The sequence below is a fragment of the Pelobates fuscus genome, chromosome 6 (genome assembly GCF_036172605.1).
Source record: "Pelobates fuscus isolate aPelFus1 chromosome 6, aPelFus1.pri, whole genome shotgun sequence".
NCBI classification, from domain to species: Eukaryota; Metazoa; Chordata; class Amphibia; order Anura; family Pelobatidae; genus Pelobates; species Pelobates fuscus.
In genome coordinates this window covers 179,706,124-179,723,363 of record NC_086322.1, presented here as the reverse complement: position 1 = coordinate 179,723,363, position 17,240 = coordinate 179,706,124, and the positions used below count along the sequence as shown (strand labels likewise).

Here is a 17,240-nt window from a genome sequence, read left to right as displayed (position 1 = left end):
AATTATAAATTACTAAAACAAAATATTTACAAATGTTGATCCAATAAGCAATGAGAAAGATCTACCTGCTCTGTTACAGTCATGTCTTTGTAGATAACAAATCAAGATCTTGTAACTTTCTAAATAATAACTGTATCACTATCATATTCCTAATACAGACACATATAGCAAAGAATTTTAATTCTCAAGAACTGATATTACTTAAGTACTAATACATGTATTGCTTGTATATCCCATCCAATTATATTTTCATGAATCATGTGTTTTCTAGTAACTTAAACTCGGTCATTTGATTTCACAAATTACATTCCTATACCATTAATACCACCTAGTGATGATTGTAACAGTACTTTAAAATCATGGAATTTAATTTGTATATACAGTAGGCTCTCACTACCTGAAATATACCAACACTACTTATAATAGTTTGCAAACCTTCAAAGGTTGTGTTGTTATCAACCATGAAGTTCTCGAATAGTTCTACAAATAATGTTCATGTTGTTGACAATACTTATTGTTCTAGAAATTCTCCACCTAGGAATCTTATCACATTATTTGTTTACATCATCATAGTAACAAACTTTTCATTCAATAGGAGAACGGTTTACTTTACAAGAACTTGGAAAGAATAAGTTAAATTATCATCATGATGACTTATTCATAAAAAACATCTTAAATATTAATCAATATAAATTATCCTAAAAGAAACATAGAATATGCAATATTCTACATGGTGTCTATAGCCTGTCCCTGCAGTTTTTTCAGTGTAAACATTGCCTTTTCAGAGAAAGGATTTTACATTGGAGCCTAGTAACACCTCTAATGGCAGTCACTCAGACAGGTACTAGAAATGCTTTCTAGTCCAGTGCTGCACAGTGTACAGCACTAGCACTCCGCATCCCTACTCTCTGCACGGAGGCGCTGAACATTCCCCATAGAGATGCACTGATCCATTGCATCTCTAGGAGGAGATGCTAATCGCCACAGCGCAGTGTTTTGCCATGCATGTACAATATCCTTCCAATGTTTTCCTGTGGGCAAGCATTGGATTAGCTGAGATAATCATGTTTTTTTATCTCAGCCATGGAGGTGGAGCCAGCCGCAACAAGACTGTCGCCGTGTGGGAGAAAAAGGGAGTAAATATAACTGTTCAACACAATCTCAGAGTGGCCAGGGCCCTAAGCAGTCATACAAGGACTATAGTGTCCGAAATATATGTTTGTATTACAACACTATAGTGTTCTGTTAAGTCTCTTTAAACAAAATGTTAATTAAGATGAGACGGTAACCCTCTATATAGTATAAACATATATATATATATATATATATATATATATATATATATATATATATATATATATATATATATATATATATATATATATCTCCATTATATAGGTTTTGCTTTTAAACTGAAAAATTACTAAATTCTTACAACCAGCTATATTAGAACAAACTTGTTAAAATGCATACAAGTCTTGACTGGATAAAAAGTTAATTTTTAAAGAAAAAAAACGGTCACGTCTGTTTACTTGTAAATCCAAAGTATTTTACGTATGGCCAGGTTTTGACACATTTTGATCTTGACCACTACCATCACAGTATTTGGGGCACAAAAAAATAAAAAAAAATGAATATCTACCAACAACTGACAGAAACTGGCAGAACGTAAAGGATTTAAAATCTGGAGAATGTGAACCCCTACCATATACAACCAAAACGTTCTCTTTTTTTGGACAGAATACTAAGAAATTAGTTTTGAGATAGTCATATTTAACTTCAGGCTCTATGTTCCAAGTAGTTTGAAATAGGCAGATGGAAACAGACCATGAAATTCCAATGTTATGTCTTAAGCAGAACATTTTTAGTTACATAACATTGCCCAACTCTTGGATATAAACAAGGTTTTCAGCCTCATGTGACCCCAGTAAAATTAATATTGTGCAGTAAGATTTGGAATGCCAGAAATGGTAGCATTGTGCCAACGCTGGCATTAAACCCTCCTCTGGGGTAGCCAATCCTCTGTATAGCACAGCTTTACGATTTCTAGTTCAGTGCAATTTTCTCAATGATATTATAAACATGAAGGCGGCATATCAACATCTATGTAAACAGCCACGGGTTTTTCATTAAATCCAGCCAGTAAGGAGATTGAGACTTAGCATACAACCGGAGTGAGGAAATTGCAAGCACTTGTGCAGTAATTAGATGCTCATATTGCTATGGCAGCAAAAATGTTACCAATTATGGGAAAACGTCAATTTATTAAAAATAAACTTCCATTCTGTCATTACTCGTTATAAACCCAAAGCATGAAGCTATATTAATTTCAGGGTGTGACAAACAGAGGAGGGTTCATGAAAATATTAATGCGATCTGGAAACTTTTCCCAACACCCTCCTCCTCCCCAAAAAATTACTCTTTAATAAGTCTAGCTCCTAAGTCCAGAGACAATTAGCAACGCCTGTGTCTTAAAGCGCACTGCTCATCGTACACATCAAAAATAAAAATTTTAAAAAGTAAAAAAAAAAAAAAAACACACACCACAAATAGTTGCTAGCAGTTTCAGTGATAAATCTAAAGATGTGTTCCCTCACCTGTCAATCAATTCTAGGCATACAGTACAGCATGGTTTACCAGGACTGACTGACATTAGAAAGCAGGACAACCTTACTACAGGTAGTTTTCCTACTCCCCTTCCCAAAGACATTTTTGGCAGGCCCATATTGAATTTTCGCATATACAATTATAAGAAAAGCTCAAACTGAAAATGGGTGACACTTAAAGTGGTATAGAAGGTCCTGGGTGCTCTAAAGGGAAAAGATAGATAGATATTAGCTTTAGCAGAAAGAAAATGCATACAACAGTGCATAATACAATACACCACCAATAGTACCAAAACTACCAAGAGAGTAGCAATAAAGTGCTCATTTATCTACATACACCCATAAAAAAAAATGGTATACTAACCAAGAGCAGGAGAACTGAAAACCCCGTTATTTCGGACCTTAAGCCTTCCTCTGGGGGACCTCCGTATTGCATTTTGTCAGAGGAATATAGTATCAGTGCCAGATATGACTCCATTCACACACCAACGTGCTAGCAATGAACTCAGCATGTTGGCATCAGAGGGTTGGTGAGCTCTGCTATGTGATGTATCCCTAAGATTTCGACTAGAACATGGAACAATTTGATTGTCATAGTGTAACAAACTCGGAATGACAGCAGTTTAATTAGCCCTGGAAAATAAGTAAATACTGAATGTCTTGTATGCATCAGTACCAATATCTTCAAAATAAACTATATATCTACATAATTTCCATCAAAACACCGGCAGAATTTATGTAATTAATAAAGCAACAGTAACTTCCATGATCTTAATATCAGAAGAAAAGACCAGACTAGAGGCTTTCAAAAACAATAGGACAACTTTTTTTTCTGTGGGAGAATGCCAGAAAAATCATAACACCATAACTACTACAATGTGCTGTTGTAATAGTGCTTAGACTATCCTTTATGTACAATGACATGTGGTGAGATTTGTATAACAGAATGCATATAGTTCTCCTCCCCCTGTGGCACAGGCAGGGCTATGGAGTCAGTACACAAAACCTCTGACTCATTTATTATATTACAATTACCACATATGCCAACATGTAAGTCGAAAATTTAAAGGAACACTACAGTCACCAGAACAACTACAGCTTAATGTAGTTGTTCTGGTAAGTATAATCAGTCCCTGCAGGCTTTTTCATGTAAACACTGCCTTTTCACAGAAAAAGCAGTGTTTAGATTTCTGCCTAGGGACACCTCAAGGGGCAGTTACTCAGGCTGCCACTTGAGCTGCTTTCTGGGTCAGTGCTGCAAATGTGCAGCACTGATGTTCAGCATCTCCACGCTCTGCAGGGAGACACTGAACCTTCCCCATAGAGATCTATAAAGAGATGCTTATTGGTCAGCACAATGTTTGGCTCCACCTCCGTCCAGCTTCCTTGGCCGAGATTAAACAGACGATGTCAGCCAAACCAATGCTTTCTTATGGGAGAGCATTGAATTGGCTGGGATTATCATTTCTAATTATCTCAGCCAAGGAGGCGGATCAGGGGTGGGGCGGGCGTCGGTGGATCCTATCGGGGCGCTTGAATAAAGGTGAGTGGGGTGGGTGGCCACCTAAATACACGTTTGTATTCCTGATCCCATAGTGTTTCATTAAGAATAAAAAAAATTATCCAAGTCCAAAGCCCTAGGGAGTCCTTTGAAGTAAAGTAAAAACAAAATGTATTAATTAAATAGAGATCAAGTGCCTATCTTCAAGTAGGCTGGGAATCGATCAGCAGAAAAACCAGACAGACCGCTTCAGGACCCAACATACATACATCTATAGAAAATACGGTACAATGCAATATACACACTACTATAGACAGTGATTGTAGTGAAATATATATACAGATACTTAGCTTGATTGCTACAATGCAGCCTCCCAAGATCGTTACCCAGAGAAGACGACCTTTTCTTATAATCACAAACACTACAAACAAACTGCGGGATACGGCTGAGAGTAATTCTAAAAGAAACATACAAAATACATAGACATAGTGAAGTACAGTCTAACACATCTCATGCGTTGAATAAGAATGCACTCACAAGATAACGGAGAATAAATCGCTCATAGGGTGCCTCCCCCAGTGGATATGGGGGGCTGATGATCCCTTGATTCCTCGTTGGATTTCTTAATGATACTCAGGACTTCAGGTGGGTAGTAGTAGAAAAAAGATGTTTTTATTGATAAAAGGTGAATAATCACCATCAATAAAATTTATTAAAATAACGGTATGGTCCTACGCGTTTCGTTCTGTAAAGAACTTCCTCAGGGACCGTGTATAAAAATAAAACAATATACAATTATAACAGATTAGAAATACATCCTATTCCCACCCTCCCAAAGTCCTCTTTAAATAGGGCTACCCCCTAAGTCCATTGGTGGTTCCAGGGGTGGTACCCTGGGTCCATCTCTTGATTGGTCCTGTAGATGGATAGTGCAGCTGTTTCCCATTCTCCTACTGTTGCTGGCAATCAAATTTGGCGCATTCGGCTAACCGGAACCGGAAGTGTAGATCGTATTGTACTTCTGCGTTCCACGTGCGTTCCACCTACGGTTAGTGTGCGTTCCACCTTCATTCAGTTGTATTCTCATAATATAATTAAAGAAATCAACAGATAACAATTTATACATACAGTGGGTGGAATGTTGCGGTTCAGGATTAAATATGATGGTATTGAGGTAGATGAAATAACTGTGGAGATATAAATGTACAAATACCTAGTGCAATATTGTACTGTATGATAAAACTTCAACATACAGTGTATAGCTCAGTACTCACAAGGGGGGAGCCAATTGGAAATGGCTCAGTCCTGACGCCTGTGGGATAGTTAGAAGGGATCCCACTCCCTTCCAAAGTGCAGGTGATGTTCTGTGTCTTTCAAAAAGGAATGTCCACGCCAATATGAAATTGGGGACTAAGTCCTTTTATTAGTAAAATAAAAGTGGATGTACAGCACAGTAAAATGAAATGAAATAAAAATAAAATCCAAACAAACTTGATAAAATCACTAAAATTATTGACGATTTGGAACGCATATGCGTTCCAACAACAAGACCGCGGACCGGAAGTGCGTCATTGATATGCGACCGGAAGTGGAGATACCGGCGCGAACCCGGAAATGAACACCCTTTGAAGTGGGTATATAAACAAATCATCTGAAGGACATTTTGAGCAACTGAGGAAGCCCAGGACTTGGGCGAAACGCGTTTTGCAAGTAATTCTTTTTATCCCACAGTGGACTTATTCACTTTAGCACAATTTTAGTGATTTTATCAAGTTTGTTTGGATTTTATTTTTATTTCATTTCATTTCACTGTGCTGTACATCCACTTTTATTTTACTAATAAAAGGACTTAGTCCCCAATTTCATATTGGCGTGGACATTCCTTTTTGAAAGACACAGAACATCACCTGCACTTTGGAAGGGAGTGGGATCCCTTCTAACTATCCCACAGGCGTCAGGACTGAGCCATTTCCAATTGGCTCCCCCCTTGTGAGTACTGAGCTATACACTGTATGTTGAAGTTTTATCATACAGTACAATATTGCACTAGGTATTTGTACATTTATATCTCCACAGTTATTTCATCTACCTCAATACCATCATATTTAATCCTGAACCGCAACATTCCACCCACTGTATGTATATGACTTGCTGTGATTTTTAGTGTGGATAGAGAGGTTACCACACGGGTGTTTTGAGTGTTTTTGGTATCCATTTGGGTAACACGCTGTGACTCTGTATTTTTATTTGTATATTGTAATAGATAACAATTTATGTATTTCTAATCTGTTATAATTGTATATTGTTTTATTTTTATACACGGTCCCTGAGGAAGTTCTTTACAGAACGAAACGCGTAGGACCATACCGTTATTTTAATATATTTTATTGATGGTGATTATTCACCTTTTATCAATAAAAACATCTTTTTTTCCTACTACTACCCACCTGAAGTCCTGAGTATCATTAAGAAATCCAACGAGGAATCAAGGGATCATCAGCCCCCCATATCCACTGGGGGAGGCACCCTATGAGCGATTTATTCTCCATTATCTTGTGAGTGCATTCTTATTCAGCGCATGAGATGTGTTAGACTGTACTTCACTATGTCTATGTATTTTGTATGTTTCTTTTAGAATTACTCTCAGCCGTTTCCCGCAGTTTGTTTGTAGTGTTTGTGATCTATAGAAAATAATATGAAACAAGTCCAATGTCAGGCTCCAGCAGGGAACTTTTAGAAAATATGTAAAATTGTCTCTTTGGATTTGTCCATCTCTGACCGGATGTGCACTCAAACCACTAATACACAGCAGCTTACATTACTTATATATGAAGAGTTATGCAAAGCACAGCACAGAAAAGGCATCTAACCATTTTTGGGTACATGCTTACAAGGTCTGTCTAACCATGTGGTCTTTTTAAAACCAGAACACAAAAACGTATTCCTTTAGATCAGCATCACAAATGGGTGTTGCCAGGGTCTTGCATATAAAATTATGGTTCAAATATATGAAGTCAGTACCTAAATGCTTAGGTATTAAAAATTGTGTGGTATTTAATTTAAAAAGAACCATTATTCAGGCAGTGACACCATAAAACTTAAAAGTCCCCCAAAAATGTTTTGCACAGGTAAAGAAAGCTGACATACCTCTCCTTGACAAGGAAAAGAAACTCCCAATCAAAAGCCACTCAATTTTTAATATGGCTCTTTTTGTAATCTCATAAATCTTTGTCCAGTCACATTCTAATTTCATGTGGGTGATGCACATGATGGATAAGAATAGAACCATTAGTAACAAAATCGGCTACTTACGATTGTTCTTGCGCATGTTCCCCAGCATTCTGACCAGAAGAGTCAGTCTGAAAATAACAGTCAAAATTAGACAATATTAAAAGGAGGAAAACACAATGGTGAAGAATACCCTGAAACAAAGTTACATTTACACACAAAAAAAAACAACAATATTCAGAGACAGTTACAAATAATCCCATTATAGAAGGATAGATAAAAAAAATTAAATGCTACAATTGGCTGGTTATGTGGATCTCCACAAAATGAAAAATGTGAGAATTGTTTTTTTAAATTGAATTTTCTTTTGTCAGGCTATTGCAGTAATAGGAATGGCCAGGGTTTGACAAATTCTCTTTATTCTAGGAGCCAATCCATATAGCTTTCCTTTACATCACTAACCCACCCCAGTCTTCTTACACATCACACAAAAGTCACTACACCAACCCATCGGTTATCAAGTATGACAGGTATAGCAAAGTACCCATCACTTTATACCATCAAACCAGTCACAAGAGCATGTAATGCACACACCAATCAACAAAACCCTGTTACCAACAGTCAGCCAACCACATCTTACACAAAGCACCCCAAATAACATGAATCTCACAGTACATACATTACATTCAGCAATCAGCACTACCAAAGTCCATACATTCTGTGACTGACAAATTTAGAACTCAAACATTGTATTATGCTGAAAAGAAAGCAACACTTATTTGCAAGAAAATGTTTACTTCTTACCATCTGAAAACTACATCATGAAGAGACAGGGCATATTCCCACACACTAAAGTGGCTTTACCTTGGTAATGTCTATAACCGGGCTCAGCTTCATATGGCACATGAGGTGCCTTTACACGATACAGGCCAGCCTTATGGGTGAGCACCACACCACCTCAACAAATAACTGGTGGAGATCCAGGAGGCACACTGTAACGGAGCAACTGGCACCCCGACTGGGTACCTCCGTTGAAAGATGCTCCTAGCGCTTCCAGAGGACTCCAAGCACTCCACCAGACACCATAAGCACCGCAGGCTGCAGCTATCTCCCTTCAGAACGAAGCAAGAACAAGCTCTTACAAGAGCTCAGTGATTATAGCAAGGGAATATGCCTAGCATAGCAATCCCTTGTAGCAGATTCCCCCAATAAGAGACAGGACTCAAGTTGAGGGTAAAAAATAGAACTCTCTGGCTGCTAGCTTGCAGCCCTTTTTATTAGGTGCTCCCATGAAGGGGAGGGACACACACAGTAACGTACATTAACCAATCACACAATAGTTACATCCCACACATAGCCCTCCCCTCTACCTGTAAACTAATTATATGTACACACAGGAAAATACAATTATCATAGGTAGGGAAAATACAGTTTTTACACAACATTCATAACTCCCAAAATATACATCACATTCGCATAAAAATACATATTCACAATCAATCCATTCAGGGGAATAACATATAAAAAAAATGGCATGAATCAGACCAGGGGTTAAAAAGTTAGTAAAAGTATCTTTTGTTCCCCCTGGCTCAAACAGTAAAAGTAAAACATCCCCACCATGCATCCTGGCTTCCTCCCTTCTGCCCTGGAGATAATTGGAGAAGGAATCTAATTATCTCCAAAGACAGAGCCAAACTCCATTACCCACATGGCAGACAAAAAGACAGTAAAAGACATAAAATTACATACTGATACATTTAGTACATAAAACACACATTTCTACATATCCCCAGATAGCTTTGATCTGACTGCACATTATTAGATGAATGGCACTCAGATCACACGAATAAGCCTTTCTGCAGGGAAAATAAACAGTTTAACCTGCAGGGCCATAGTCCAAAGGCAAGAGGCGGGCAAGCAGCCCCCTCCAAGGACACGTGGCGAGGTCGGTTTCGCCACACACACCACATGGCAGCTAATAAACCAGCCGGAGTGGGGTTAGGCGTGGGAGAGGGAGAGGGAGAGGTTCTATACACCAAAACTGCTTCATTAAGCTAAAGTTGTTCAGGTGACTATAGTGTCCCTTTAAAGGACCACTATAGGTACTCAGACTTCATGGCAGCTAATAAACCAGCCGGAGAGGGAGAGGGAGAGTCAGCTGCACACATAGCTTACTTCTTAGTGCACACCTGGATACAATGTGCACAGTTCACACAATGCATGACATGTCTTAACGATGCCTTGTAGAAGAGCCACTGGACTGCAATAAAATATGATAACCTTTGGGGGTAACGGTACAAGAGGAGGAGTAAAACAGATGGAATTACACAGGGATTAAATAACAAGGGCCAGAACAACTTTAGCTTAATGGTGTATAATTTATGCCCCTGCGGTCTAACAATTCAAGCCATTTACGACTTAAAGGACCACTATAATGCCAGCAAAATAAACTCTTTTTCCTGGCACTATAGGGTATTTAGGTCCCCCACACCCACCGGGCTGATGGGGGAGGAAGGGTTTAAACACTCCCTCGGCGCTGGGGAACTCTCCTCCCTCTTTCGTCGTCATTCGCGCATTGAAACAGTCCATAGGAAAGCATTTCTCAATGCTTTCCTATGCACGTCAGCGACTTCTCACTGGATTTTCACAGTAAGAGGCGCGGAAGCGCCTCTAGCGGCTGTCAATGAGACAGCCACTAGAGGCTGGATTAACCCTAATATAAACATAGCGATTTCTCTGAAACAGCTATGTTTACAGCTGCAGGGTTAACCCCTGAACAACTTTAGCTTAATGAAGCAGTTTTGGTGTATAGAACATGCCCCTGCAGCCTCACTGCTCAATCCTCTGCCATTGAGGAGTTAAATCCCGTTGTTTATGAACCCTAGTCACACCTCCCTGCATGTGACTTGCACAGCCTTCCATAAACACTTCCTGTAAAGAGAGCCCTATTTAGGCTTTCTTTATTGTAAGTTCTGTTTAATTAAGATTTTCTTATCCCCTGCTATGTTAATAGCTTGCTAGACCCTGCAAGAGCCTCCTCTATGTGATTAAAGTTCAATTTAGAGATTGAGATACAATTATTTAAGGTAAATTACATCTGTTTGAAAGTGAAACCAGTTTTTTTTTTTCATGCAGGCTCTGTCAATCATAGCCAGGGGAGGTGTGGATAGGGCTGCATAAACAGAAACAAAGTGATTTAACTCCTAAATGACAGTGAATTGAGCAGTGAAATTGCAGGGGAATGATCTATACACTAAAACTGCTTTATTTAGCTAAAGTAATGTAGGTGACTATAGTATTCCTTTAAGTTCAATTTACAGAGCAGGAGATAAAGACTTATGAAGTAAACATATAGTGCGGTCACATCTGATTGAAAATTAAACCTTTGTTTTCATGCCGGCTATTTGGGTCACATTATGGGTAGGTGTGCTTATGGCTGCATAAACAGTAACACAAGTGATCAAACTCCTAAATGGCAGAGAATTGAGCAATGAGACTGCAAGGGCATGATCTATACACCAAAACTGCATCATTACACTAAAAGTAGTTTTGGTACTTAGAATATCCCTTTAAAATTATGTTCATTTGGCATGAAGATGTGAAAATGTACAGTATTTCGAAATGTACACACAGAAGAATAAATACATATTGAGGCTGCACATGTAGGTACACTTAGAAATACACACACTTATACTGCATCATCATTCAGGAAAATCAGCATATTCCTACCGACACTGCGTGCATACACAGAAATACGATCACACACATGCGCACCCACAAACGCACAATCCGTGATACTTCTTTTTCTACCTGCTCTTAATAAATATTAAATTGCTCATTAATTTAAAAACTAGCACCAGCAAACTATCTCCCTATTCCTGTCCAACAACATAAGTAAAATAATGTATGGATTACTGACATGGTGCATTATATTTACAGCATATTACTGCACAAACAGGAAGCAGGATTCCGGATGTAAATATGAATAGTGCAGAGAATCCCCATTAATTTGCCCCTAGAGGAAAATGTAATCTAGCATTCAAGTACAAAGATAGAATGCTACTATTTGATATGATCATTCCATATATATTTAATATATACACTATAATGTGATCATTAGATGGCCCATAGTAATCTACATGCGTTATACACTGAATTGCAGTACATTGTAAAATAAGTTTGCCAAATTTAGGGCAACATAGTTAATGGAGGCAAATTGGACATTTTTATCAACTCCACCTTTTTATTCTAAATTTAGTTTGGCCTACATTAATGAAAATGGCAGCTGTTAAAACGCTTTTCAGCAGTTTCTAGAGTTAAGAGACCGGCAGCCGCTTCACCCAACATTAAAAGGAACATTCCAAACATTTAAACTTGTGTGACAAGTGTGTCTTTAATTTTACAAAACATGCAGATTTAATAGAAATTGGCACATTTATAAAATAACTTTGATACACCCTCTGATGGTCAATTTGATAACTAGTACTGTTACATCCTGGCTGCTTAGTTCAATGGAGCTAAAGGGGGCATACCCACTAAATTGTTAAAAAAAAATCATTGTTGCATCCCAACCCCTTAAGGACACATGACATGTGTGACATGTCATGATTCCCTTTTATTCCAGAAGTTAGGTCCTTAAGGGGTTAAACATATTCCACTTACGATCAAAACAAATTCTAAAACATTTCATTTCTGTTGCCAAACGTGTGGTTAAAATAAACTACAGAATTAAATGATATGAAGTATGAGGGGTAGTGAAGGAGTACTGAGAATGTCAGAGCATACTCTAAACACCTTCAAAATGAGCATCATACTTCAGACCCCAGTTTTCCCAAATTCCCACTACTATGCAGAAACTACCAAAATAAATGTGCTAATTTAACCAACCAGCTCTATTAAGAAAATTCTTGCACAGCTGCAGGGTGGGACTTTTTTGGTTTTTATTGAAAATGACAGTGGATTCAGGAAACTTTGTAATGGACACTATTTTATTTGGTCAGACAAGAATAGTGACAAATGATAAGTGGTTTTGTAGAGGACAGAATATGTTATTAAAGAATACTAGTTTATTACAGTTGATGTTGAGCACAACAATATAAACAAATGCATATGGGAGGGGGATTATCTCCACGATGCTCTGCTTTGCTGCCTTGAGTGTCTCTTTAATGGGAATATAGGTATAGACACAGGAATATGAGGTTTGTTAACACTGAATTAATTATCCTTTTTCAGACAGTATTGCACATGCATATGGATATAGTTTCCAGGAAATTCCTGTAAGGATACCATGAAAGCTGTTTCATAACCGTTATGATGAGAAGGGGGAAGAAAAGACAACATGGGTGTATTTCAATTCACGCCTGTTTTCGATTCCAGGTGCACGTTACAAAATGTTGCCTTAAATGGCATTTTAGAAATGTGAAGAAATGCAAAAAAAAATATTTTTTAAAGGAACACTCCAAATATATGTATATTCCGTAAACCTTAGATTACAGACACCGCACAACATGCGTCAATCACCACTACTGACCTATCAAATCCTTCTCACAAAGAAGTCCTGGACACATTGCATGCTAGCTCAAGACATCAAGTAAATGAATGTGTCAAAAGATCCTAGTGGCTAGCAGCCACTAACAGGTGTGGAAATTTACAAATGTAAACAGTGCCATTTTTCAGAATCAGCATGTTTTCCCATTGCAATGCTCCAAAATCACTTCATTAAGATAAAAGAAAGTTGGTGTTTAAAATGTCCCTTTGACCCCTTAAGGACAAAACTTTTGGAATAAAAGGGAATCATGAGATGTCCCACATGTCATGTGTCCTTAAGGGGTTAAGATGAATACAAGTCACATTTGCAACGGCTTCAGTTATGTTTGTTTCCTTTAAAAGCAAAGATTCAAACAGACTTTATTGAGACTGGTAAATGGTCAAGTAGTTTCTTGGCTTAATGGCTTACTACAATACTTTTATTGAAATGAATTTCTTCTTCTTTCTTTATAGTGCCCTTTTGGGCACTATGTATCAGCGCCCCCATATTAGTTAAATAAGTTGGGTTAAAACTTACCCGGAATCCAGCGCCTGGTGAGGAATTTCAATGCCGCATCACTGACTTCCTCTTCGTGTTCCTGGCTGCCCAAGTCGTGTGCCGGGGTGCATCTAGCCCCAGCACAAAAGTGCAAATATGTCAGCATGTGCAGGGTTCAACAATCCGCACAAAATTCATGATTCCGTCCACTTCATCAGTGCAGTGTGTGAATACATAGCTGTATTTATCAAGAGTTTACAAATCTAAGTGGTCTGCTAGAGAGTACAGTATCTGTAAATTGTATGTGTGACTATACGCAAAGTTTATTTGTATGTAGAAAATATACAAAAAGCAGATCTATACAACCGACCCAAAAGGATAGGTGTAAAGATCAAAAAGGGGGTAGTGCACAAATATACATAAAATACAACCTGTATATAACAAGAAGTAATCTGGGAAGATTCTATGGAATAAAAAAATACACACAATGGTGAAGTATGTAAAGACCAGTGACTTAATCCCAGAGGTAGAAAACTTACAAAAGCCTAGATGGACCTGGTGATGGTCTGCGCTTATCTCCCCTTGATAGTGGGGTATAGATGAAAAAGGTGTTTCTTCCTAAGCAAGGGAATCTTGCAAAATGGATGAAGGGACTCTTGATGAATCAGGTCCTCAAAGGAAAGAACCCATATAGAGTAGTACAGTTAAAAGAAAACACAATTTATTTCACTGATTGCACTTACATTAAGATTGCAGTCAGTCAGCATATATCCACTAACAAATGGAACTATGTGGAAAGGTCCATAAACCGACAGCAAGTGGAGCAGTAGTCAGATAGCAATAAAAAAAAAGAATAAATAGAAAATAGAAAAAACAAATGTCCAAATCCTAAATCCAACGCGTTTCGTCTTGGGTAGACTTCATCAGGGATATCGGATACTAGATGGGAAATCTTCCTTTTATATACATAGAAATAAGTGGTACTGGGGGGCGGGGCCGGGCGGCCATGCTGGCAGGCTGCAAGTCACCACGGCTCCTGAGGGAAATGGCTATTTCTGGCTAGAAACCGGCCTTCTAAAGTTGGTGACACCCTGGAAACCCGTGGAACAAGACCCTGAAGTGTCCCAGTGCAGCTGGAGCTCCTGATACCGTGTGATTCTGGGTCCTGGTGAGATGCTCGGGGACTTGGGACTGAGGCCTACCCGGGAGGGGAGTGGGGCGGACGGCCGCTGCCTCGCTTTCCGTCCCGGCCACTACTACCAAACGACTGACCTGAGGCCTGCACGGCTCCGGTCACCCCCCCCCCCCTTTGGACCGGGGGGGATATCCCGGTCCCCACAGGGGAGACTGCTACCTGGCTGATCCGGAGCTGTAACACCAGAGCGCACCGGCTCACCCTTTAAGATGGCCGCCGACACTACTGCCCCACATGGCATTGGAGAAAGGGGAACTAAGCAACGAGAACACAGTACCACACAGGACTCCCCAGTCCCAGGACCAAGCTGCGCGCTCCTCCCCAGCATAGGAAGTCGAAGCTGCATATGAGAACAAAATATACAACAGCAGCAGATACAAGAGCACCTGAGAATTAAGGAGGAAGAGAGACAAAAAGCAGCAGAGTGGGATAGGCAGAGAGTGCATGTCGCCCGGGAAATGACACTCCTAAAACGGCAGCAGAAAAGGCAAGAACGAGAGCTGCGCAAAGCGCAAGATCACATCAATCAGCAGCTTGCACAGGCAAACAAAGCTCAGAAGATCTACTTGGACAAAGAAGTGTTTGTGAACAACCCAACAGTTCAGGATTTCGAGCAGTTCAACACAAAGCAGCCGGTGAAAGTACAGAGATTGTTTTTGTATTAATAAAACCACTAAATTAGATCTAAATGTACATCCCATTAAGAAATGTTTGTTTTCACTCATGTGGATGGTTTACTGCCTACCTATATGCTACTTAATACCTGAATACTCTGACTTATGTTAATCTACCATGTCATTAACCAAGCAAGCATACAATTAAGCTATCAGTCTGTTTAAATCTAGCATGTTATACCAGAAAATGATGCTTACTACCCTGCTATCGCCATGTTAATATTATACTTGCACGTGTCATGTTTTTCTACTTTTGTCACACCTCTGAATATTTCACCCTGACATATGCATCTTACTATACAATCGTTTGCTTATACCTGTCATCAATATAAAATTGTGCTTGTCCATCTTGTGCCCCGCATGTTGAGCGTGGGAAATGTTGGAGGACTGCTCTTGGGGCACCTCTCACCTGCCTGTACTACACATATGCACAACAAAAATAAAGAATTTAAAAAAAAAAAAAAAATGAAATAAGTGGTAATTTTCACTTCCGGGTTTCGTCAATAATCGTTCTCCATTGGACAGTTCTATTGACGTCCGCATTCATGACGCGAGCGTTCGGCACTTACGCTTTCCACCCTGGAACGCATAAGTGGACGGCTGTATATACAGGATTACAGAAACTTCCGCGTTCCACCTTGGATAAGGGTTTGGAGGTTATCAGGGACGTGCTTATCCAACAACACGTTTTCAGTTCCATTCAGATTGATTTTTTGGTTACTTGTATTCATTTTGTCCTTTACAAAGAATTTTTTTTTTGTTTGTTTTGATTCCACTTTTTATTGGCAGCTATGTGGCGTCGCCATGGGGACGCGGTTTGCCCCCCGTTTTGCAAATCTGTATTTGTCCCACTGGGAGGCTTCATGTATCCATTTGGGACCGTACCCTGGGGGGGGACCTCGTCCTCTGGCGACGCTACATAGATGATATACTTATTATTTGGGAAGGGGATGTTGAGGGCCTTGAAAATTTCATTGAGATCATAAATTCACTATCAAGGGGAGATAAGCGCAGACCATCAGTGGCTTTTGTAAGTTTTCTACCTCTGGGATTAAGTCACTGGTCTTTACATACTTCACCATTGTGTGTATTTTTTTATACCATAGAATCTTCCCAGATTACTTCTTGTTATATACAGGTTGTATTTTATGTATATTTGTGCACTACCCCCTTTTTGATCTTTACACCTATCCTTTTGGGTCGGTTGTATAGATCTGCTTTTTGTATATATCTGTACTGGTGTATGTGAGGTACACTTCTGGGGTGTTCGTACGTTCCTTCTGTGTTTTATACAGTACACCTTTTTTGTTATTATTTGTATGTAGGCTAACATTTTGTTAGAAAAGTATAAATACATTGTTACACTTTGTAGGTTTTAGAAGTGTATGCAGGCACGCATTTGTACGGAGGGCCAGTGCTTTGTAGTCGTAACGTTAGATATATGTATGGGGGAGTGGGGGGTGGGTGCGGGTGTCTCTCTCTTTCCATGGATGAGATTGTGTGAAGAAATAAAGTTTGGCTGTAGTTTGTGAATAAAGTGATGAATATTCTTTGCAGATGTGAAATCATATTGGGGGGTTTTCAGACGTTCATCAGTTACAAATCCTCATACATGACCCCATTTTTGTCCAACAAGCCCTCCATTCCACTTGTCTCTCTCACCAATCCAATCTCCACTCATCCCCTTTTTTCTCCAGTTGTCCATTTACCAACTTCTATACCTGACATATTCCTAGCCCACTGTTTGTTTTTAACCTATTCTATGTAAGCTATGCATAATGTATGTTTTTAAAACACAAACTAAAGCGGATAAAGAGTAGATAGTAAGCTAAATGTTTGTATGACATTTGTGTTTGGATATCAATGTGGTGACAAACTATACTTTAGGCAAAGTAACTCAGGTTAAGCCATGATATGAACCTTGTGTGCTACAAACCTTCTGACACATAAGGCACACTATATTAACATGGGCAAAAGTGTTCTTTAACTAAAGCACCACTCAAGTCACCAA

General features: G+C 39.0%; 1 protein-coding gene across 1 annotated transcript in view; it reads right to left on the bottom strand.

The window, feature by feature from the left end:
• The window catches only part of TMEM131L (transmembrane 131 like), a 117,874-nt gene that overhangs the window by 93,159 nt on the left and 7,475 nt on the right, over nucleotides 1–17,240 (bottom strand). The window contains exon 3 of the mRNA XM_063458538.1: nucleotides 7,420–7,466. Within this exon, the coding sequence (XP_063314608.1) occupies nucleotides 7,420–7,466 (47 nt within the window). The remainder of the gene's footprint in view (nucleotides 1–7,419; nucleotides 7,467–17,240) is intronic.